The sequence below is a fragment of the Eurosta solidaginis genome, chromosome 5 (genome assembly GCF_040869045.1).
Source record: "Eurosta solidaginis isolate ZX-2024a chromosome 5, ASM4086904v1, whole genome shotgun sequence".
In the NCBI taxonomy this organism is placed as follows: domain Eukaryota; kingdom Metazoa; phylum Arthropoda; class Insecta; order Diptera; family Tephritidae; genus Eurosta; species Eurosta solidaginis.
Window position 1 is genome coordinate 3,329,918 of NC_090323.1, and position 24,116 is coordinate 3,354,033.

Consider the following 24,116-nt stretch of genomic DNA (forward strand, 5'->3'; position numbering starts at 1 on the left):
TAAAATTGTTCTATATGTACATACAGATGTACGAATGTTCAATGCCGTAAGAATAAAGCACATGTCGAAGAAGTTAATGTAGTCAAATTCAAACTGAGGTTTCACCTCATCGGAACTGCTTAACTCAATTTAAACAAAAGACTTAGGAAACAAATCTGATTGTGTATCAGCAGATTATGATGAATTCATATAGAACGCTTTGTTCAGTGTTTCACGTTGACAAATGAATTCAATAGATATTGTTACGAATATTAGCAAAACTAAAGCGGGAGTCATTGGCGCCGTATGTCGTATCGCTGTAGTCGTATCCCTAACGTAATCAGCTGTTTATCGTTACGACGGTAAACCAAAAACCAATTGGTTGGCTACGATACGGTTACGACCTTAGCGGCACCAAAAATTGATTGCATTGATTCCCATAAGGTTGGTCGAATCAGCTGTTATAAAGTTACCGATACGGTTACCGATAAAGCACCAATGTCTCCAGCTTAAGGGGTGCTGCCATCTCTAAGCCGATGCTAAGCAGCGCCTTGCATACACATTCATAGATCAATCATTATGTATCTACATAAACGAATCAATCATTATGTCTACACATATGTAGGTACACGCAGCTGAGAGCAACGCACAACCACATGCAGATATCTTTTCTGAAATGCTCCTTAAGGTATGCAATTGTATTGTGGAAGTGTCGCTCACACATGCAAGCGCATGGGATATGAGAGAAGCTATAAAAATTATACATCTGTAGTTGTAGCTGAGAAATTTATAACTAACTGAGTAAATTCTGGAAGCGCCTAGAAGATGCCACGAGGAAATCACAGAGTATAAAGGCATCAGCGGTAGAGACGCTATGGACGGTTTCAGTTAAGCACGCTATCTGTCGGGCAATAGATGAGTTTCATTTAAGCTACCAGTTAGTTTGGTTATTAAGCAAGCTAGTTGCAAAGTATAATACTTTAATAAAGGCCATTTTTCCATTATTCATTATTGGAGTTATTTATTCAACAGTTTAGTGATTCGAACTTAGCACAGGGTTGCAAATAAGAGGATTTGCAGTAAATTCGTTACAATTGGTGTCAGAAGAGGAATTGTTGAATAAATTCCGAAGACTTCGAATAAAACTTGGACATGCCGAAGTTAAGTGAATTGAAGATCCAGCAACTAAAGAAGAAGTTGGAGAGCCGTAGATTGAATACAACCGGCATTAAACTAGAACTTCAGGAACGACTACGACAGGCAATGAAATTAGAAGGAATTGACGTGGAAGAGTATGACTTTCATCTTGATGGCGAGGAAACAACAAAAATGGAAGAAACACGGCAGACAATGGCGAACACAGACTTGAATATGATATTGGCTGCAATATCGGCACAAATGTCCGAAATGTCATCACAAATATCCACCAACATGTCATACCAACTGGAGTAACAGGAGACACGTATTACATCCAAGATGGAAACTCAACTGGAAGAACAGAAGACAAGTATTACGTCTCAACTGGAATCGCAGGATCTAAGATGGAAACACAGTTAGAAGAACAGAAGACATATATGGCTGAGCAGTTGAACGCACAAGAATCTCGCATATCTTCGCAACTGTCAGAACAGGAAGCAAGGGTATCATCAAAACTGGAAGCTTAGGATGCAAAAATCGCTCAATTTCAAGCAGAAGTCGATGATTTGAAGGGTCGTATGGAGCAGTTGCAATTAAATCGCCCAGCTGTTTCAGCAAGCAATCCAAAGGTAAAAACACCATCTTTTGACGGTTCTATTCCTTTCCAGGTGTTTTAGATTCAGTTTGAGAAGACCGCAGCAGTGAACAACTGGAGTGCTGAAAATAAAGTTGCTGCACTATTCGTGGCATTGAAAGGATATGGTGCTGAAATCCTACAGACTATTCCTGGGGGAGAGCGGAACAACTACGAAACATTGATGAGTGCTCTAGAGAGGCGATACGGAAGCGAAAACAGGAAGCAGATACACCAAATAGATTTGCAAAACCGCTACCAAAAAGCAAATGAGACATTGCAGGAGTTTCCTTCAGATATTGAAAGATTGGCTTATCTTGCGAATGCGGACGCACCCGTGGAATACACTGAAAGGGTAAAGATTCAGAGCTTTATAAATGGGATACGGGTCGTCGAAACAAAGCGAGCTACATACTCAAACCCAAAGCCAATATTCGCAGAAACGGTATCACATGCTCTGATTCAGGAAACAGCGTCGCTTCTGTGTAAGCCAGTTTTCAAAGCATGCCGTGTGGAAGTAGAAAGGCCAGAGTGGGTAGACGCAATATTGGAGGCGCTGAGAGGATCGCAAAAGCGGAGTGAAAGAGTTATCAAATGTTTCAAATGCGGGAAGCCCGGTCACATTGCACGTCATTGCGATCTTGGTCCTGGTAGTTCCAACTTGGGTGGCCGTAAACGCAAAGCTGGAGGATATGAGCAAGAGCGTGCCAGATGTAAAAATCGAGAGCTAGCTCCAGCTATTGAATGTCCTGTGATATCTGTGTCGCAAATTGGAAGGAAATCAAGCAGTCTTACCGTCAGAGGGAATGTGGATGGTAAAGAACGTGTACTGACTGTAGATACGGGCGCATCTCATTCCTTGATTCGATCTGATTTAGTCAACAGGAGAGTAGAACCGTTACCTGGAGCAAGGTTGCGTACGGTCACACGCGAGTATAACCAAGTCCAGGGAGAAGTGATATGTGAAGTCCTAATTGGGAAGGTCATGGTTTTACACAAATTCGTTGTGGCGGAGATCGTTGATGAAGTCGTATTGGGAGTGGACTTCTTAGTTGACCATGACATCAGGATCGATATGCCAAGAAAGATTATACATAATCAATCATTATGTCTACACATATGTAGGTACACGCAGCTGAGAGCAACGCACAAGCACATGCAGATATCTTATCAGAAATGCTCCTAAAGGTATGCAATTGTGATTGCGGAAGTGTCGCTCACACATACAAGCGCATGGGATATGAGAGAAGCTATAAAAATTATACATCTGTAGTTGCAGCTGAGAAATTTATAACTAACTAAGTAAAGTCTGGAAGCGCCAAGAAGATGCCACTAGGAAATCAGAGAGTATAAAAGCATCAGCGGTAGAGGCGCTATGGACAGTTTCAGTTAAGCACGCTATCTGTCGGGAAATAGATGAGTTTCATTTAAGCTATCAGTCAGTTTGGTTATTAAGCAAGCTAGTTGCAAAGTATAAGTGTTATTGTGAAGTACTTTAATAAAGGCCATTTTTCCATTATTCAATATTGGAGTTATTTATTCAACAGTTTAGTGATTCAAACTTAGCAGAGGGTTGCAAATAAGAGGATTTGCAGTAAATTCGTTACAATATCATGCGTACGCGGCGTTGTCGTTGGACGTAAAAAAAGCGAAGTAAAAGTTGAGAGATGTATTTTTAAGATACGGTCCGTGGACCTTCGATCCATTTAAGCCAAATAGAAACTAAATCTAAACCCAACACTCTCCAAAGGCGCATAGAAGAGATGTGTTTTCCTCAGGATACAAATGTTGCATTGTATTTCCTAGAAACACTACGATGATATAAACATTAATTCAAAGATAACTAGTGGGTTTTCCAGGTCCATATCTAACTAGATTCTCACTGAAATACCTGCTCTAAATAACAGACTTCAGAAGCAGTACTGCAGGTATTTTTGTATATTGGCAGATATCACTCTTGTGTTTGAAATAGGGTGCCAAATAGGTTAAATCGCATACTACCTTGTGCAGCAGTAACTCCCACTCCAACTCAGCACTGTATAGTAAGGAGGTAAGTAAACGCTGAGATAAGATACGACTTTTGTTGAGGTGAGAATGAGGTAATCCTTGAAACGCTATATATCTGGGTCGAATCGTTGCTGTTACATTTACATACAAAACTGTTTAGCTGCTTTGGGATCAATGTTATTCCGGGATGATAGCAAATAGATGATAGAAAATATCACAGAGGACTCAGAATGAGCAGTGCACCCTTTTTTAAATTTATGGTGTAGTGTTTCAATAAAAACTTTTGTCCAATCCTAAATTTGTAACTGAAACGCTAGTTCTCAAATGAATACCGGTAGTGTTCTCGGCAAAATCTAGTTGCGGGGTCGACTGCTACTCCGCTACCAAAAATATCGAGAGAGGCAACAAACAGCGCGCCCTGATATCAGTAGGTGTATTTTTTTTCAAGCGAGCTTGAAGAAAACGCTTCAACTGGCTAAACAGTTTCATTATGCCAAAACCATACAGATGGTGGAGGCTTATCAGCTAATTGTTACTTTTTTTCGCTGCTATGACATTTCTACTTCTAGCGCAGTATGTTTTTGACACTCAACCAGAGAATTACAAAAACAAAATACATGAAATGCGTGTGTTTGTTTGTATGCCACCACGCTGTTATTTTTGTTTATCTGCACATTCGTATGTTCATTTCATTCGCTCGTTCACAATAGTATTCTATTTTTGAATATGCAACACTATATAACACTATCAATCAGGTCGACAATTACCTAAGCGGTTTCAACTGAAAGCGCTTAGCCAGCTCAACTCGATTACTTTTTATTGTTGCTTTCCATGCAATTCGGTAAGCTAGCTAGTGTTTTAATTGTACTAGTTAGCAACAAAATATAGCTAGTGTTAATAATCCGAAGGCGGAAATAATCATTTTGACTCTTTCAAAAGATATTAACGAAAAACTCAAAAATTGCCCGCGGGCCCTCTGAAGCGGGGGGATTCAAAGTATTTTCCGCAGAACACGTTTCCAACACCGGTTTGGAGACAAAAACTAAATCCGCGCAACACACTTATGTTCACAATTTTATTTTTTTTGTGGGTACACCAACATTACAATAAACACATGATAATCGCCGGCCGCGCTTATAAAAAAATACTCTGGGTGGGTCCAACACCGGTTTGGAGACCAAAACTATATCCGCGCAAAACACTTACGTTCACAATTTTTTTTGTAAGTACAACAACATTACAACAACCACATGATAATCGCCAACTTCAACTGCAAATATCTGGGGACAGAGACACAATTTTTCTTTTCCGCCTCCATATTATTGTTGTCGAGGTCAATACGCGTCCATTGACACCTCTCTCAATATTTTTGGCAGTCGACCCCTAAACTGGACCTTTACCGAGTTGCTTGTTCCACTTGCATTGGTAATTCTTTACCTTAGCTCACAACTGCTAAAACTCGTCCAAAAATATCGGGAGAGGTGTCAAAATACGCGTTTTAATTCCAGGATTACGAATCCGAAAGCAAATAAGAATGAAAATCTTCATGTGGTTGTAAGAAAAACTGTGGGTAAAGGAGTTTTGCGCGGATATAGTTTTGGTCTCCAACCCGGTGTTGGACCCACCCAGGGTAACTTTTTCTAAGCGCGCCCAAAGGCCGCCAATGCATAAGGGTGTTCTGCGCAAAAATACTATGGGTCCCACCCCCCGGTTTCGGAGCGCTCCGTGGCCATTTTTCGGTTTTTTGGAAATATCTTTTGACAGAAACAATATTTTAAATTTCCGCTTTGGGATTCGTCGTCCTGGGATTAAAACGCGTCTTTTGACACCTCTCCCGACATTTTTCGGCGAGTTTTAGCAGTTGTGAGCTAAAGTAAAGAATTACCCTTGCATTTGGTGATGGTGGTCGTAGTCTTCCAACCCTTCAACTCCTTCAATTGCTTGTGGTGTGTCTATACATCCTCTTCACCTCATCAAAAATTACTGACAATTCTATTCACCTCTTTTAAATGGTAAATGCGTGAATTCTCTTATAAATATGTCTTGAAAATATGACAATCTCCGTGCTTGAATGTGCTAGCAGCTTGCCACCCTGTACTTGAAGCTCTCTCTGTGCTTGGAATACAACAATGCAAATTTTTAAACGAAAGCGGAGAAACGCCAAATGTCAACTTATTCGAGCATTCCTTTCATCACCAATTTCGTACAAAAAAAATTAATTTTCATACCAAAACACAAATAGGGAGAATTTTAGAATAGCACCGAGTTCGGGGTAAAACTTGGTATCAACTGAAAGAGGGAGTTGTCCCGATCACAAATATATACATTTTAAAGTGCGCAAACTTATAATTTAAAAGTTATTTGTTGTTAAAATTTGCAAGTTTAGCAAATTTCTATAGCACTTCAAATTACAATTTACACATCTTTCAAACCCTTAATCCACATACATATCTATATAAATTGGCAACGATAAATTTAAATTGCATTTTTGTATATATCACATTTCATTTTTGCATTGTTTTTACTTGATATAAATGTTTTTATTAAATCAATCGCGCTTTTGTAGCAACATGTACATTTATATATATATATTTTATTGATGAAAATACAAAGCTGTGCTGCCACATAAACAAAAAAAAAACAAATATAAATATTCCTTACCACCTTTCAGTTAATAAAGAAAAAGGAAAATATATATTTTTACTACTCATTTTGAAAAGTTGAAACACCTTTCCGCGTAGGCGGTCTAAGGCCGCCTATGCAGATTTACTGGGCATGGCGCAGCCGGTGTTGGATTGGCTAACATAACAATAAACATAAGAGTTATAAAGTAATATCAGCTCGTTCACGAATGCAAAAAAGAGCTTTTTCAAACTTTTGATAAATAAAGACTAGAAAAGTTAAATATATATACCCTACAAGAATACTGACTATCATATGAATATCATCTGATTGTCAGCAATGTCAACCTAACGATCAGCGCCTCATACAAACTTTCTATCACAAACTTAAGGGGACTTGCGCAAATGTGATGTAAACAATTGCGTACGTGTGAGTTTCTGTCTCCTTCTTATACACCAACATGGCCAACTGATTAAGTATATAGCCGTACTGCTCACTCTCATTCCTTTTCCTGGATCAGTGCTGGCACTCTAACCATCAAAAAGTGTAATAAATGATAGTTTACTGTAAATATCAGGTTTGACTGTTATACTATCATAAATGACTATTGTTATATTCCGCCAAAAATGAAACAATGCTTTTTGCTTTTTATTTACTTTATTTCATTACGTTTTTAATTTTGTACGTGATAAAAGCATACGTGTTTCTTATTTGTTAAAAATAAATAGTTTTATAAGAATTCGAGTTCAGAATATCCAATTTAAATTCAGAAAATAACAAAACAAAATAGCTCTTTCCTCATGCGGAAACACATTTAAAAATGAATCACCACTAACCACTATTATTTTCCGCGCATCAATTTTTTGAGTGCGCCCCACACATTCCGACAGCTTTTGGTATTTTTTAAAATTATTTTCGATTTTTTTTTCTTTTAGCATGGAGCTTTGAAATGCTCTCTTTTTCATTTTTTAAACTTATTTTTTATATGGTTTTCGTCGGTTGAAAATCGCGGAATTTAAAAAATAACAAAACAAGCGTGATAATCATTTGATTGTCATATGACAGTCAGTAGTGACAATTTGATTAAATCGGATAAACTGTTCCCGCATACATAAAATTCCGTTGAGAATTATGTATCTGTCTCACATTCATAATGGTATCTGCTGTATGTTCTTTTGTTCTGTACCAGGTGTCCGAAGCTTTCCCAGTTTGAGTCCTTTTTCATGATTATAGGCTGTCGTTGGGTACATGCGGACATGCGTGAGCGAACAAAGGAACATGCATAAATTTGAGTATCAATGTTTACGTCATCGCAGGATCAGCATTGTCAATTACAAGTGTGAGTGTATTAGTAAAACTATCAGCGTTTCTTGTAGGGTATACATCAGACGAAAGGAATTTTTACAAGTTATTTTTCGATTCTACACTTGTTCCGTTTTTTAGATGTGGCAGCACAGAATTGTAATGTCATAAAATATATATACGTATGCACAAACAAAAGTTGTATAGAAATTTGCAAACTTTAACAACAAATAACTTTTAAATTATAAGTTTGCGCACTTTAAAATATATATATTTGTGACCGGGAGAACTCCCTCTTTCATTTGATACCAAGTTAACCCCCGAACTCGGGGGGTGCTAAACTAAATCGCTGCCAAAAACCCAACAAATTTTTAACTTTTCACCATTTCTTAAATTCAGTTAGTAAAAGTGTTTGAACGCGTACGGAAGTGTATAAAAGGAAAAGTGCTACAAGTCAAGTGAAACGCATCTAGAAACACTGGTGATTTATCTTTTGCCACAACTAAGTACAAAAGAAAAAATCCCAAGCCCACACCTCTTCCACACTTTTGCAGTGTATTGAGATGAAAAGTTACGGTGGAGCAACAGCGTCAGCTGCTCCCCAACAACTACAAAATGAAGAAGAATCCCAGAGTAATCTCTATGACGCAACGCTGCGTAATACCAGCGTACTCCAAAGCACAGATAATACGAGCAACGGAAGCAGAGTGAACATGGGCAATAGCAGTGGTGAAAATTCGCGTTGTGAAAGTGATGAAGAATATCAACAGAGAGGCCAGTCAAGGTCAATAGCGACATCGCCATTGACTAACTCTACAGCTATAGGTGGTGGTGGCGTCGAGACAGTTAACGAAAGACAACATGTTTTCACGCCCGCTTCAATACAAAATACTGCTGGTTTTAATGGCAGTGAATTGCCAACCAGTTCAAGTAATCTTGAAGGTACTTCACCAATGGCATCATTCAATGAGGAAAGGATGCGCCGGAAATTGCAATTTTTTTTTATGAATCCAATTGAAAAGTGGCAGGCGCGACGTAAATTTCCATACAAATTTGTTGTACAGGTGAGTCAGAAAGCTTAGTTTAAAATTTATTTTTAATTAAATTAAAGGTAGTGAACGTTATTATGTAATACTTGCGCTGAGTGTGTGTTAATTAGGTAGGAAGTGAAATGAATAATTTTGAATGTAAGAAGCTTGCACGAATCGTTGATTGAATCACTTAGAACAGCCGGCTGACTTTACATGGCATATGGGTGCAAATTATTTTTGTAAAGGGGGAACCACCAGGTAATCATTCAGGAAAAGTTGCCGAAATGATAAATCTTGGTCGGTTGACTAGAAAGTATTACGCCACAATGGCCCCTTAATGAATTTTCTTGACAAGATTGATGCACCGGGTCTACTAACAAAAAATCTTAAAGCCGTACCCAAACTGTAATTTCCGTTAGGCAGAACAGCATCGGAGGTACATACTACCTATAAGCCATTCTCAGGCGAATAAATCTTCGATAATAAAAAATGGATATAAGTTAAAGCTAGAATTAATTGAAAGATAAAAGAGGTTTAAGCTTCTATGGGTACGAGGTCACAGTGGTGCGAAAGGCAAAGAATTCATCGATAAACTAAGTTTGGGTAAATAATGCTACTACCACTGGAACGTCCGGGATTCATATCCGCCCAAATACTGTCAGCTAAATGATCGAAATTTTTTTGAAATTCAGAGCAAGTTCCAACAATCAATTAGTACCATTTTAACCCAAAAATTTCTCAAGGCTTAGGCGGTGTACGGATGTGAGCAGTCCTGATTGATTCCCGTACAGTCCGGTACTAGAAACTTCTGACAATTGGCGGCCTGACTAGAGAATGCGTATTGTGGCCCCTTGCAATTTAGTGTCTATGAAGCATTCTAGAATTCACGTCTTAATGGGATGGGACGAAATACAAACAGCAAGCGAGTTCAGATTGCAACCACCAGAATACATTCTGGCTATGGCATCTGGAATAAGTATGACTTTCTTCTTTTATATCTTCCCTAAAGGGACAGTCTAAGACCCCGTTTTTCAGTACTAGTTTAAACTTCAGTTAAATCTGGCTATAGTTTAACCTTGCTATCTTCCTTCCAGCTACATTATAAGGCCCGACTATGCATTGCTAGTTAAATCTGACTATAGTTTAATATTGCACCTTTGTTCGCTTAGCTTAAGTAGCTTAAGTAGCCGAAGTGGGAGGGTTTAGCTTTAGTCAACTTTGACTGGAATTTAAGCTCGCACTTAAAAACCGGAGATAAGCAACGGAAATTTCTGCGAGATTATAAAACTCTAAAATGTTTTTCAATTTTTGTAACAAAGTTACAAATATGGAAATTATGAGCTCAAATAAATAAATAAATAAATAAATAAAATAAATAAATAAATAAATTACTTTAATTGAAAAACTCCCCTAAAATGCATTTGAATTGGATGGCAATGAATAAATATAATAAAATTTGTGTACGTAAACATGTATGTATGTATTCATACAACAAAACCGTCATGCTCGCGACTTTTGTTTATACTACACTTTTTTTATTTCATCGCGTGAGGCTGATAATTGATTACAATTTCTATTCGCAGTCACATCTGGTGTGTTTGGAAATAGTAACCAAATTTCTAATATCAAATATCCGATGTACTTACGGAACTGCATTTGAGTTCATACATATACATATGTACATCTTATTTTTATCTCAGCTTGACTTCACAATAATACTTGTTAATATTATCGTGAGCTGGCTGTTATCAATTAGGTCGTAATAGATGATTTTCTTATCAACTGCTATTATGCCCTAGAAGAATACAAAGAGCGCTGCTGAATTTGTTAAGAATATGTATGTATGTTCATCAATACTCTACTCTGAAGGCGCAAAGTAATTGATATTTCTTGTATTAGGTATTTACTAAATATGACATTAATCAAACTTTGCTTATTTGCAAGAATTATCACCAGTTCATCAGTTCCCTACCCCATGAAAAAATGTAGCCAATAAAAAGCTAAATAACATTCATTTTTTTCTTCTGAGCGAACCGCTTTTTGCTCTTTCCGTATGTAAGTGAAAACAGCAAATAAATCTAAATGAGCGCTGTTTGTTAGTAATATACACACACAGTTATTTAGAAAACTGCATGTTGTTGTTACATTAACGATAAAGACACTCCCCAGCGGGTTAGGGGATCAGAATATACCCGCGGTAGGTATGCCTCTCGTAAGAGGCGACTAAAATACCAGATTCAAGGGGCTGTGTAGCGCAACCCTTCAGGTTGCCAGCGCAATTTATAGCTTCTCCAAACCCAATTGTCAACCTCACCTATCCGCGGCGAATCCTGTTTCACTAACAGACGAGGCTCTGGCGACCCCAAGCTCCTCATGGAACTTGGGGGTGGGGAGGGAGGGAATGGCCTGAAGGTTTAATGTGGCTACATAAATCGTTCCCGAGATGGTCGGGCTAACACCTTAATGGTGCTGTGGTACCGGAGCGTACCGGATCTGTATCCGGCAAAGGACCATCACATCGATAACACACCCCAAAGCCTTCGGGGAGCAGCCTTATCGCAACAACAACAATAACACTCCCCAAAAGTTTCGAGGATATTTGTAGATGTGGCACGTTACGGTAAGAAGCACCATTGAGGGACTAGCCCGACCATCTCAGTAACGATTTATATGACGACATTAAGCCTTCTAGGCCAGCTCCCCCACACCCCCCCCCCCCCCCTTGCTTCTATAAGAAACTTGGGGTCGCCAGAGCCTCGCCTGCTAAATATGTGTAGATAATTTCATATTTGTAACAGAATTTTCTTCGCGGAGGTTCTGAAGCTATAAAGCTTTGTATTGCGCTTTTTTACCCTTTGAATACCCACAAATCAAGTTATAGACTGCATACATTGTCGTATAAAAATTACAAATCTAGTCAACGAAACAAATTAAATTACACACTTCCCTACGCTGGAATGTTTAACTTCGAAAAAATAAATTTGTTATGACCCTTAATGACAAAAAAAACACTGTCTTATTTTTGTTTGTTCTTCTCTTTTTTAGAAGGGAGGAAATGCTTTATGCAAAGACCATAATTTTTTAGCCTCACTGCCGCACTCTCCGATTAGAAGACTTTCTTCCTGAAGGGCTATAGACTTGAACCTAATTTCCCACGGCCTGCTCAATTTTCCATCTTTGGCAACTATTACGCTAGTGGGATGGATACCCAACTTCTCCTTAAGTTAGCAGTATGTAACCCACTTATCTACTGACCGTATGTAATTTCTCACTCTCGTTCCACGTATTATTGATAAGACCGTCCGGGAATAAGTCGCCGTGTATATATTTTACCCTCATTCGCAGTTGAGCGAAGTGCTCGCATGTGAAGAAAGTGTTTCGTACGTCGTCTATATATCCGCAGTGTAGGTAGTTTAGTTTTTACAGTAGTAACCATGTTCGTTGGAATATTGTGCCAGGTTGTAGACCTGCAACCATGAGTTCAGTACGGGAAATAATTCCCAGAAAGTGCTTTCTAGCTTGTCCAAGCGAAGATGATTGTCGTAATCCAGAGTTGACATTGAATTAATCGCACCTACGTTGTTCGCAAATGATGACACGATCGCAATTTTCTACTTAGAATCTTTCATAATACATAAGTTAGAGATGTTGCGTGTATTTTTTTTTTTTCTCAAACACGAAACCACGACATCTTTTGCGTGAGTATTCGAGTTAACTCAAACTCCAGAACTTCGATTTTTGAGTAGTGTTTTGAATATATAAAGAATATATATAAATGCTAAATCGAACATAAAAATAAATAATTATGGATCTAATGAATACCAATTGTCACTAGCTGAAATATGTTAGCAATCCGGACCACTAATTCAGAGCTGTTGTTGTTGTTGTTGTTGTAGCAATGCTCGCCCCACCTAATAGCCGCGACCGATCACAAATTGTCATCAATATCCTCTAACGGGAGTCCAAGGAAACTTGCCGTTTCAACAGGGGTGGACCATAAGGAAAGGGGTGTTAGAGGCGTTGGTTCCACATTACAATTGAAGAGATGGTTGGTGTCATGTGGGGCACATTGCAAGCGGGGCATACATTTTGTATGTCGGGGTTGATTCTGGATAGGTAAGAGTTTAACCTGTTACAGTATCCAGAACGAAGTTGAGCAAGAGTGACACGCGTTTCCCTGGGGAGTATGCGTTCCTCTTCCGCAAGTTTTGGATAATTTTCGTTAAGAACTGGATTCACCGGGCAATTCCCGACATAAAGGTCCGACGCCTGTTTATGGAGTTCACAAAGGACCTGCTTGTGTTTTTTCACTTCATACGGCTGGGTTCTCAGGTGCCGTATTTCCTCAAAATGCTTACGGAGATGACTCCTTAAGCCCCTAGGCGGTGCTGGTTCATCAATCAGATGTCTGTTGGGATGCCCAGGTTTCTGGGTATTCAACAGGAACTGTTTGGTCAGCATCTCATTTCTCTCCCTGATGGGGAGTATTCTCGCCTCATTATGCAGATGGTGTTCTGGGGACATAAGAAGACAGCCCGTGGCGATTCTGAGAGCAGTATTTTGGCAGGCCTGTAGTTTCTTCCAGTGGGTGATTTTTAGGCTTGGCGACCATATGGGTGACGCGTAGCACGTAATCGGCTGGCTAATTGCTTTGTATGTAGTCATGAGCGTTTCTTTATCTTTTCCCCAAGTACTGCCAGCGAGTGATTTGAGGATTTTGTTACGGCTCTGAATTCTCGGAACAATTGCGGCTGCGTGCTCACCAAAATGTAGATCCTGATCAAACGTCACACCCAAGATTTTGGGGTGTCGGACAGTCGGTAGCGTAGTGCCATCGACGTGGATGTTCAAAATGGTCGACATTTGGGGCGTCCATGTTGTAAATAAGGTCGCGGAAGATTTAGTCGGTGATAATGCCAGGTTTCGCGAGGTGAAAAAACTGGAGAGATCAGGGAGGTAGCCGTTTATTTTATTGCATAGCGCATCGATCTTTGGGCCTGGGCCTGTGGCCATTATTGTGCAATCATCGGCGTTGGAAACGATTGTGACTCCTTTCCGGTGGTGAAGGTAGCTTAGATATGTACAAATTAAACAAAAGTGGGGATAGGACACCACCCTGTTGCACCCCCCGTTTAATTCTCGTCGGTTTTGATGTTTCGTTTCTAAATTGCACCGATGCCTGCCGACCACCCAGATAATTTGCGGTCCACCTTTTAAGACATGGGGGAAGGGTAGACCCCTCCAGGTCCTGCAGTAACGAGCCATGGTTGACCGTATCAAAAGCTTTTGATAGGTCTAGCGCAACGAGTAGTGTTCTATGGTGGGGGTATTGATTTAAACCGCAATTTATCTGGGTGCTAATGGCATTCAGCGCGGTGGTAGTGCTATGGAGTTTTCTGAAGGCATGCTGATGAGGGGCTAGCTGCAAATTTGCTTGGAAATAAGGGAGCAAAATTGCTTCAAGCGTCTTTGTCACTGGCGATAGGAGAGATATCGGACGATACGACTCACCTATGTTAGCTGGTTTCCCAGGCTTTAGTAGCGGGACCACCTTGGCCATTTTCCATTTCTCAGGTATGACAAAGGTGGAAAAAGACAGATTGAAGACATGCGCTAAATATTTGAACCCCTCTTTCCCTAGGTTTTTAAGCATGGGCATGGCTATGCCGTCTGGGCCCACTGCTTTGAATGGTTTAGCACGACCAATGGCGTCCTCAACCTCTTTAGCGGTGATGGTGATTGGTGACGCGCTGAATTTGTGTTTATGTGCGCGTCTATTGGCTCTCCGTCTATCTTTGTCGACCGTAGGATGCATTATATATTGTCGGCAGAAAGCGCTCGCGCATTTTTTCGTGTCCGACAGCACTTTGTCGCCAAAGGCGATGGAAACTTTGTCTTTGTGCTTAGTCGGATTCGATAGGGACTTTACGGTGGACCAAAGTTTACCCACACCGGTAGAGAGCTTACAACCTCTTAGGTGCTCCTCCCATTTCGCCCGCTTGTGTTCATCTACAAGCAATCTGATGCGTTGGTTTATATCCCTTATTTGGGGGTCGCCTGGGTCAAGTTGTCTTATAAGGTCACGTTCTCTCGCTAAGTTTGCGGCCTCCGCCGGGAAGTGGGGCCGGATTTCGGGAATTCTCCCGGCGGGAATGAAATGTGCCGAGGCGGATTTAATGACCTTACGGAAGGCACGCTCCCCTTGGAGGGCATCAGTCGGGATAGGGAGGGCAGCTAGGCGGCTGTCTGTAAAGGATTTATATTCTTCCCACTTTCCTTTTTTGAAGTTTATGAAAGTGCGTTTTTCAGTGACGATGAAGTCGGCGTTACGCTCAAGCGAAATAAGTATGGGCAGGTGGTCGGATGCCAATGTTACCATCGGCTGCCAGTTGACGCAGTTTACGAGTTCTGCGCTCAGGATTGAGATATCTGGCGAGCTGTGACAGCTTCCTACCATACGTGTGGGGGCGTCTCCGTTTATTGTGCAGAACGTCGTTTCTTCTATTTGATCCGCCAACATCTCACCCCTACTGTCCGCCCGCAAGTTGGATTGCCATAGATGTTGTTGTTGTTGTTGTAGCAATGCTCGCCCCACCTAATAGCCGCGACCGATCACAAATTGTCATCAATATCCTCTAACGGGAGTCCAAGGAAACTTGCCGTTTCAACAGGGGTGGACCATAAGGAAAGGGGTGTTAGAGGCGTTGGTTCCACATTACAATTAAAGAGATGGTTGGTGGGTTGTGGGGACACATTGCAAGCAGGGCATACATTTTGTATGTCGGGGTTGATTCTGGATAGGTAAGAGTTTAACCTGTTACAGTATCCAGAACGAAGTTGAGCAAGAGTGACACGCGTTTCCCTGGGGAATGCCATAGATCATGATGGGCATTGAAATCGCCTAAGATAATGCGATTGTTGCCAGTGAGTAAGGCCCTGATATTAGGGCGGTATCCACTGGGGCAACAGGTGGCAGGAGGGATGTAAATGTTGATGATTTCTAGGTTTGCATCGCCTGACCGGACATATAGGCCTTGACGTTCTAAGACATTGTCCCTGCGGTCGATGCCAGGATCAAATATACAATATTGCACAGAGTGGTGTATGATAAACGCGAGACCGCCTCCATTTCCGCTCTTGCGGTCTTTCCTGAGGACGTTATACCCAGAGCAGGTCTGCAATGCAGATCTTGCTGTGAGTTTAGTCTCTTGAGTCGCAGCAATGCGGATGTTGTGCCGCTTCATGAAATCGACTATCTCCGTAATCTTCCCAGTTAGTCCATTACAGTTTAACTGCAGAATTCTGAAGTGCATAAGGGGAGACGTCGTCACTCTGGGGGTAAGTGACGGGTGACTACGCCTGGGTTGGGGAAGGCCAGGACGCAATTGCTGTTGTGGCCCTAGGACTGGGCGTCCTTGGGCAAGCATTGGGGTACCCGAATGATTTGGGTTTGCGACCTGGCACCATGGCGCGATGAAACCCGTCGGGGGGTTGCCGTCGCGGAGACCAGAAGATCTAGGGAAGGGCACCACCCAAGGCAGGAGCTGCACTGGGCGGATGTCGCAAACATATATATTCTGTGGTGGAAAACGGTGCAAACGGAGGTAGGGACTAAGAGTCTGTTTCCCTGACCTACACGATTGCTGCCGGAAAAGAGGGGGGGGGGGGGGGGGGGGAGAAGACGGGGGCAGGGGCTGTTGCTCCGCATTGCTTCCGACTCTACAAAGAAGATTGTAGTTATGAGTGGTAGCAGCTGTTTGAGTTGTTGGCGCCGTGGGGCGCGAGCAGCAGCGGGTACTTGTTGTGGCTTGCTGAGCAGCGGGGCTGCTGGAAGGTAGTGGGGGGCGCTTAGACGTAGACTACGGGACGCCCTTGGGCGTGAACAGCAAGGAGCCACAAAAGATTTATAAAAGTTACGTGGACGTCGGGTTTTGGGATCAAGCCCAGAACAACCTGTCCGATGCAACCATCCCTTGCACGAGACACACTGAACAGAGTATGAGCGTCATAAAAAGATTCTTTTCCGGCAGATGCAGCAAAACCATTTCTCAGGACCGGGGTCAGGAGACGGACCCGGATTGGATTCGATGCCTTCCCGGAGTAAGAGAATATGGAGCAGTCCTGCTGCAAGGAGCTGCTGGGAGGATGACAATTTGTGGGAGGGACGAAACAAATTAGATGGGGTCACACTGAAATGACAGTCCTTGGTCGGGAAAAATCCCGAGTCGCTCCGGTACATAGAACCGACTGCCTTGGGAAGCGTCAGAGCTATTGTAGTTACATAATATGGGCTTAGAGTTCTTTTTTAATTTCCAGTAAAAGTTCGATGAAATTTTCGTTTATAAGCTGCCTGCTGTTGAGCCCAAGAGCTGTGTCGAAACATGGTCGCAGCTAGAGAAGCTAGAATACCAGCGGTACTTCTCTATAAAAAATATTATAAATTCTCATCCACGGAGTTACATCCTAAGTGTTAAATATTCTCATCTCTTGGGACCGCATTCACAACATCCGCTGATGTACTGAGATATACTGTACTTATATTTGTTTATGTATATCTGTCTGTATTATAAGTGGATTGAAAGAAATATTGGCGACAGCAATACAATCAGCACTTGAATGTAGATCTCAAATGCAAATATGGAAAATTATATATAAAATTATAGTTACTCTTGAAAAGAAAATCATGTACATACCTACATACATATGTACCTATGAGCTAGGAAAGTACGTAACGCCCATAATTTTCGCAAAAAATTTTTTCCACTTTTGTGCTGTCACGTAAAATTTTGATGTGGAGGCATTCGCAATTTACATTACAATTTACATTGGAACGCAGGCTGATATTTGCTTTAAAATCTGACTACGGCAAGACCTTTCTTATTGTTGGTTATAACTGTGTTCGATAAATCTTTAATGCAAACTCCCGTTTTGTGAAGCTTTTCGCTATTCTGCGAGTCGGTTTTACCATTTCCTGAATATTTGTAACAGTGACGCAATAAATTAAATGGGGTTACTCTGAAATGAGAGCTCTTCGTCCCGAGTCGCTCCCGTACATAGAACCGACTGCCGTAATCGAAGCGTACAGTACTGCTACAACAACAAAAACAACATAAACACAAACCAGTATATATCACGGGTTACAAGAACAGGACAATTTTTGTTAGAACTTACTTATCGTAGCCCTCATTTAACTCTAAGTTAGAGCATTCAGTTTCAAGTTTTCAAGCAAACCGCTTATTTTAGGAATCAAACTCTTAAGTCCATTCAATATCTGTCTACTACACCTTAAATATCAATGCAGTATTTGCGTCAACGAATTTAGGGGCCGAGAAATCGAAATTTTTTGATGAGGATTCATTAAAAAATATTTACTTATGAGATATTTAAAAAAAAGAAGAAATTTCTCCTGCTAAAGTTTGAATAAATTTCTTACTAAAAACCTTTCAATACTTTTGTCACATAATACTTTTAACAATGAATTTAAGCAAATGTGCTAAATGAAACTGTTTGTATATGAGTATATACTCTATTTTCACACGCAAACGTAAAAAATAAAGAATAAATATTGCTAACAAAATATTCAAACGTAAATAAGTTTGTCTGTCTTCTGTTTCTGACTCATTGTGGTACTAATTAGGGAAAAAGTAATATTTGTTGAATTTTGATATTTGAAAGTAGTTCACGTTCCTACGCTTCTATAGTAAAACTCTACCGAAATCGCATATTGCACTTACATAGATAATCCTAGTTTAATGTCTTGTGACTATATGCAACGAACTTTTTTCAAATTTTTAGATTATCAAATTGTAAATAACTCCATATTTACGTACGTACATATATGTACGTGTATATTATCTAAAAATGTGTGCAAATATTTATAATAATTTTAATCAGCTTGAAAAGATGTTTATAAAAAACCTGCGGCCACTGTGGTGTGGTGGTAGCGTGCTCCGTCTACCACGGATTCAACTCCCAGGCAAAGCAACATCAACCATCTAGAAACATGTTTTTTTAATTGGAAAACAGTTTTTTCGTAAACAGTGATTTGGCAAACACTCCTAATGTATTTTTGCTATGAAAAGCATCTCTGTCTTGCAGATGTCCTTCGGAGTAAAAGTTGCATGTCCCGTTCCGCCAATTTGCAGGAAACAATTATAAAGGATCGCAACGCAAATTTGTAGTGAACCTCGGCCTTAATTCTTTTCCATGATATATCGCGCCTTGTACCTATTTATTTCATTTACCCATATGTGTATTCATATACACATGTACACTTGTATAGGTGAATATATAGGAATGTTTGGTTGTTGTCAAAAATTCGTCTAAATGCTTAACTAAGCTTTTGAAAGCAAATTTTTGAAAAGCTTGTGATATCTACCTAGTCAATGCTGTCATAAGTCTTACTTTAAATTTAGTTGATGATATATGCACTTATCAAAGCGAAAACAACAACAATTAATTGAAATGTACGACATCAAAAGTGTTAATTAATTACCAACTACTTACAAATTTACGGGCTTAAGTGCATGAGTAACTCAGTGTTTACATACGTACTAACTTTGTTATCTTTCAATATTAAGTACTTACTCTTTGTTAACTAATATTTTCTGCATTACTTAGATTTACTGAATACTGCTTCGCAATTTTAAATTTTCCAGTTACAACCTTATGCCACTATATGAATCACTGAATATCCAGACCAATACCAAACTTCATCTCTTTTCTAAGTACTTCCTATAGATACAAAATTTGTAAGATCCACGTGCAGAACGTCAAGTTATCATTTTAATTCAGTGTAACCATGTCTTGAGGGGTTTAACTCTTGAATTTTTGACAAATTCTTTAAATAACCTATACGGTAAAAACATAACTTGCCATACTGCAAGTTAGCCGTAGAGTTTTCAATTGTTTCAAATATTTGAAACCAAAAATAAATTATACGAGAAGCAGAAGCGTGAGAGTTCGCATTGTCTTGATGAAGGTTGATACTTCTTCTCTTTTTCTTTTCGAATTTCTCAAAAAACTACTGAATTGTATCATTCATAAGTGAAAACAATGTTATCATTCAGAATTGACAGCTTGTCTGTCTCAGTTGATTGCTATTTTGTTTCCGGCAAGCATACATCGAATTCATTATTCCAAAAGTTGTCAATTGCAATATGGAGACAAATATCGGAACTCTCACTGCAATGGGTTTTCTCGTTAAATGAGAGTTGGGCTGTTTAAATTTAGAGTTTTTATACTCAGTGTGCTTTGCACAAAGACTATATAAACTTTGATTGGATAACGGTTGGTTTACAGGTATAAAGGAATCGAGATAGATATAGACTTCCATAACTCAAAATCATCAATTTGATTGAGCCATATCCGTCCGTCCGTTCGTCCGTCCGTCCGTCTGTCCGTTTACACGATAACTTGAGTAAATATTGAGATATCTTCCCTAAATTTGGTACACGAGCTTATCTGGACCCAGAATAGATTTGTATTGAAAATGAGCGAAATCGTATGATAACCACGCCCAATTTTTATCTATATAACATTTGGGACAACACAAAAAACCTGATTATTTAGTAAATAATATAGCTAGAATGTTGAAATTGAGGTGTGAACTGATATTGAGACTTGATAAAAATTAAAAAAAAAATTTTTTTAAATGGGCGTGGCACCGCCCACTTGTAATAAAATCAATTTTACAAATGTTATTAATCATAAATCAAAAATCGTTAAACCTATCGTAACAAAATTCGGCAGAGAGGTTGCGTTTACTATAAGGAATGCTTTGAAGAAAAATTAACGAAATCGGTAGACTAGAATAATAAGCTTTAACTTAGCAAGACATAGTTTTGAATCAATGATATTTCACTTACCAAGTTTTATTGTAAGAGGAAATGGGGAGAAATTTTTTTTTAAACGGGCGGTGCCACGTGTTATTTAGAAAAGTAATGTATCTGAAATGAAATGTGCAATTAAGGCTCACGCTGAGTATATAATATTCGGTTACACCCGAACTTAGACACCTTTACTTGTTTCTTTTATTATTAATCACTGTACAGAGCTGAATACACATCCACTCGCATTTATGCTATCAAATGCGATCAATCATACCTCTCTGTCATACTACCTGCTTATTTTTAGTAATAAAAGCTGAACTGTTAAAATCAAGAATAGTTTCAAAATATACCGCGAGCTTAAGCCCTTATGATTTATTGAAAAATAAATGAGTACATTATAAATAAATACAAAAAGAGCAACGCGCTAGTCCCAGAACAGATTTTAGACCGAGCTTCTCTACCAACTTGCGTCATGCTACTTTTAATTTATCCCATAAATTGTCGGGACGTGATTTACAAGTGTTAGGCCGGCTTCGAACCAAAATCCAAAAACTGCCGCTTCGATTTTTTTTTTTTTAATTGAAAAAACTTGCTTCTAAATGTTTGATGTTGCTTTTAACGGGTCTGAAACCCAGAAGCTGCGGTGTTGTAGGCAAGCACGCTGCCCCACATCAGGCCGCCTCCTTTGCGTAATATGAGTCCGATACGACCCGATACTATGACCAGCTGATACTTGTCCAACTAAGGCGGACAAAACTTGTATGCCCTCTGACCCAGCTTGCTTTTATGTTTTTCAAAAGGAGTTTTTAGCTTATATCATTTAATGAGTTAAAGCAGGAGACTTATACTGAGAAGTGAAAGGCATCATATCCGCACATCAGCCATCGAATTGAAAACCAGCGTTTTTTAGAAAGTAAAATCTTGACATCAGCTACATCTTAAGATTATTTGTCACGATAAGTACATGCACACTCACCTAAGTTTATAAAAAATCGTTGACGTACCCAATTAAATAATTAAGTCGGTTGAAAATTTTTCACAGCCCAATTTGGCAGAAATTTGTAGACAGGCTATAAACGTGTTTCCAAATGCATCAACGATCGAACGAAAGCAATTAATTATCTTAAATTAACATATGTATGTATGTGCATATAGTTATTAATTCATCTTCTACATATGTATTTCTCTCCGATTTATATAAATAACTACAAATCTATACTACTCAACACAAAAAAAAAATTGTATTGATTTTCTCGCAGGTGGTTAAGATAATTTTGGTAACGATGCAGCTTTGCCTTTTCGCGCATTCACGCTATAATCACATAAATTATACCTGGGATAATCGCATCGCTTTTTCACATCTCTTTCTACGTGACTGGGATTCATCGCGTGAAGTGGAATCGTATCCACCCTCTGTAGGCCCCTTCGCATTGTATGAAAAGTCCGAGTTTTATGCCACCATTGATTATGCCGTGAATGGCTATGCCAAAATGAATCGTTCCATTGGTCCCTACGACTATCCAACCGATGATAATTCAATGGCACCACTTCATCTCTGTCTTTACAACTATCGCGAAGGCACAATATTTGGATTCAATGAATCGTATATTTTTAATCCAGATATAACAGAATTTTGTTTGTATCTGCCACCAAATGTAACAACAATGGGTGTGCAGAAATATCTTAAACAGAATGGCGTTGAAATGAACTTTTCTTCGTTGGTGAAGGCAACTTTGGTGATGGCCATTAAAACGGTAAATTTTAAGGCATATGGTGGCATGTTATCTGCACCCGACTGTTACCAATTCGATGTGACAATATTTTTCGACAATCGCGATCACGACGGACAAATGTTATTGTCGCTCGATGCGGATGCGCAGCGTTTGCGTTGTAAAGGTGATATCGAGTTCATTTCAAGTGCTGAGTTTGATGCGGCTTTGCGTAGCATTTTGAATATGCTGGTATTGATGGTGTGTCTGCTATCCTTCGGGCTGTGTTCGCGTGCTTTGTATCGCGCCTATTTGTTACGCCGCCAGACTGTGAACTTTTTCCGCATGAACTTAAAAAAGGAGCTGAGTTTCGAGGGCCGCATGGAATTTGTGAATTTTTGGTGAGTTGCCTAGAACATAAAAGTATAAACTAACTTATTAATAATGAATTCTCGCTCTTTCTCACACACACAGGTACATAATGATTATCATCAATGATTTTCTGCTTGTTATTGGTTCTGCGTTAAAAGAGCAAATTGAACGTAAATATCTTGTTGTAGATCAATGGGATACCTGCTCACTTTTCTTGGGCATTGGCAATCTGCTTGTATGGTTTGGTGTGCTGCGTTATCTCGGCTTCTTCAAAACTTACAATGTCGTCATACTCACATTGAAGAAAGCTGCACCAAAGATAGCACGTTTCCTACTCGCGGCGTTACTCATCTATGCCGGATTTACGTTCTGCGGCTGGCTTATACTAGGTCCTTATCATATGAAGTTCCGCTCGCTTGCAACAACCTCGGAGTGCTTGTTTGCGCTAATTAATGGCGACGATATGTTTGCCACCTTTGCAACACTATCCTCAAAAGCCGAATGGCTTTGGTGGTTCTGTCAGATCTACTTATACTCTTTCATTTCACTGTACATTTACGTTGTGCTGTCACTGTTCATCTCTGTCATAATGGATGCCTATGATACGATCAAATGTCATTATCGTGATGGTTTTCCTATTTCGGATTTGAAAGTGTTTATTGGCACGCGCACTGAGGAGGATCTTACATCAGGTGTGTTCTTAAGCAACATGGATGATTTTGATGGGGATGGTTTTATAGAAGTGCTGCGCCAAATTTGTTGCTGTGGACGTTGTCGGTCGGGCAGTAGTGGCGGTACTGGTGGCGACAGCAATGGCCCCTCAGGGTACACCAGTCTAACGAGTATTATTAAATGATTGGATAATCATATTGATGACGTACATTAGATTGATTTTTGCACTAATCATGATAAATGTACTGAACGCTTGGAATGTGCTACGAAGCCACCGCTGCGCAGAGCTGCTTACACATTGCATATGTACACATTCATATATAAGCAAGCATTCTTGATTGCATGTATTAGTTTTTTGTATTTTTTATTTCTTACTTACATGGTAATTGTTTTATTTTGTTAATTTGTTTATGATCACACTATTTAGTCTAAAAGTGTATATTTGCTTGGTTGTATTTAGAATAAGCATCGCTTTGTCATACATAACTACATGTTTGCTGTTCATATACCTCTTAGAATTACACAGTTTATGTATGTGTAACTGGTAATCTGCATATCAATAAAGTGAACTGTTTTTAAAAGTGATGTAAATAACTGGATAGGGAAGATTCAAAAATGTTTCGAAAAAGGTTAGAGCGGTTTATGTAACAAACAGGGACGAAAATGTCTTAGTTGAACGTGTAAAATATAAGTACATCATTCATGCATGCATGTATGTACATATACCTATAATTAATCAATCAATATTTGCGAACAGTCATGAAAAGTGGTGTTCAAATACAAAAAATCTAAAAACCCTTTTTTAAACATTAGATCGTTC

At 39.6% G+C, this 24,116-nt stretch overlaps 1 protein-coding gene across 2 annotated transcripts; it reads left to right on the forward strand.

The window, feature by feature from the left end:
* The first annotated feature begins 5,955 nt into the window (after nt 1–5,955).
* On the forward strand, nt 5,956–23,877 carry LOC137253738 (mucolipin-3-like). Of its 2 annotated transcripts, none has more exons than XM_067791161.1 (4): nt 5,956–6,029; nt 8,081–8,745; nt 21,803–22,653; nt 22,727–23,877. In XM_067791161.1, the coding sequence occupies exons 2-4, from the start codon at nt 8,245–8,247 to the stop codon at nt 23,478–23,480; spliced, it is 2,106 nt and encodes a 701-aa protein (XP_067647262.1). In that variant the 5' UTR covers nt 5,956–6,029; nt 8,081–8,244; the 3' UTR covers nt 23,481–23,877. The 2 variants fall into 2 exon arrangements, with proteins under 2 accessions (XP_067647262.1, XP_067647263.1); XM_067791162.1 differs by lacking the exon at nt 5,956–6,029 and adding an exon at nt 6,073–6,090.
* Nucleotides 23,878–24,116: the final 239 nt, after the last annotated feature.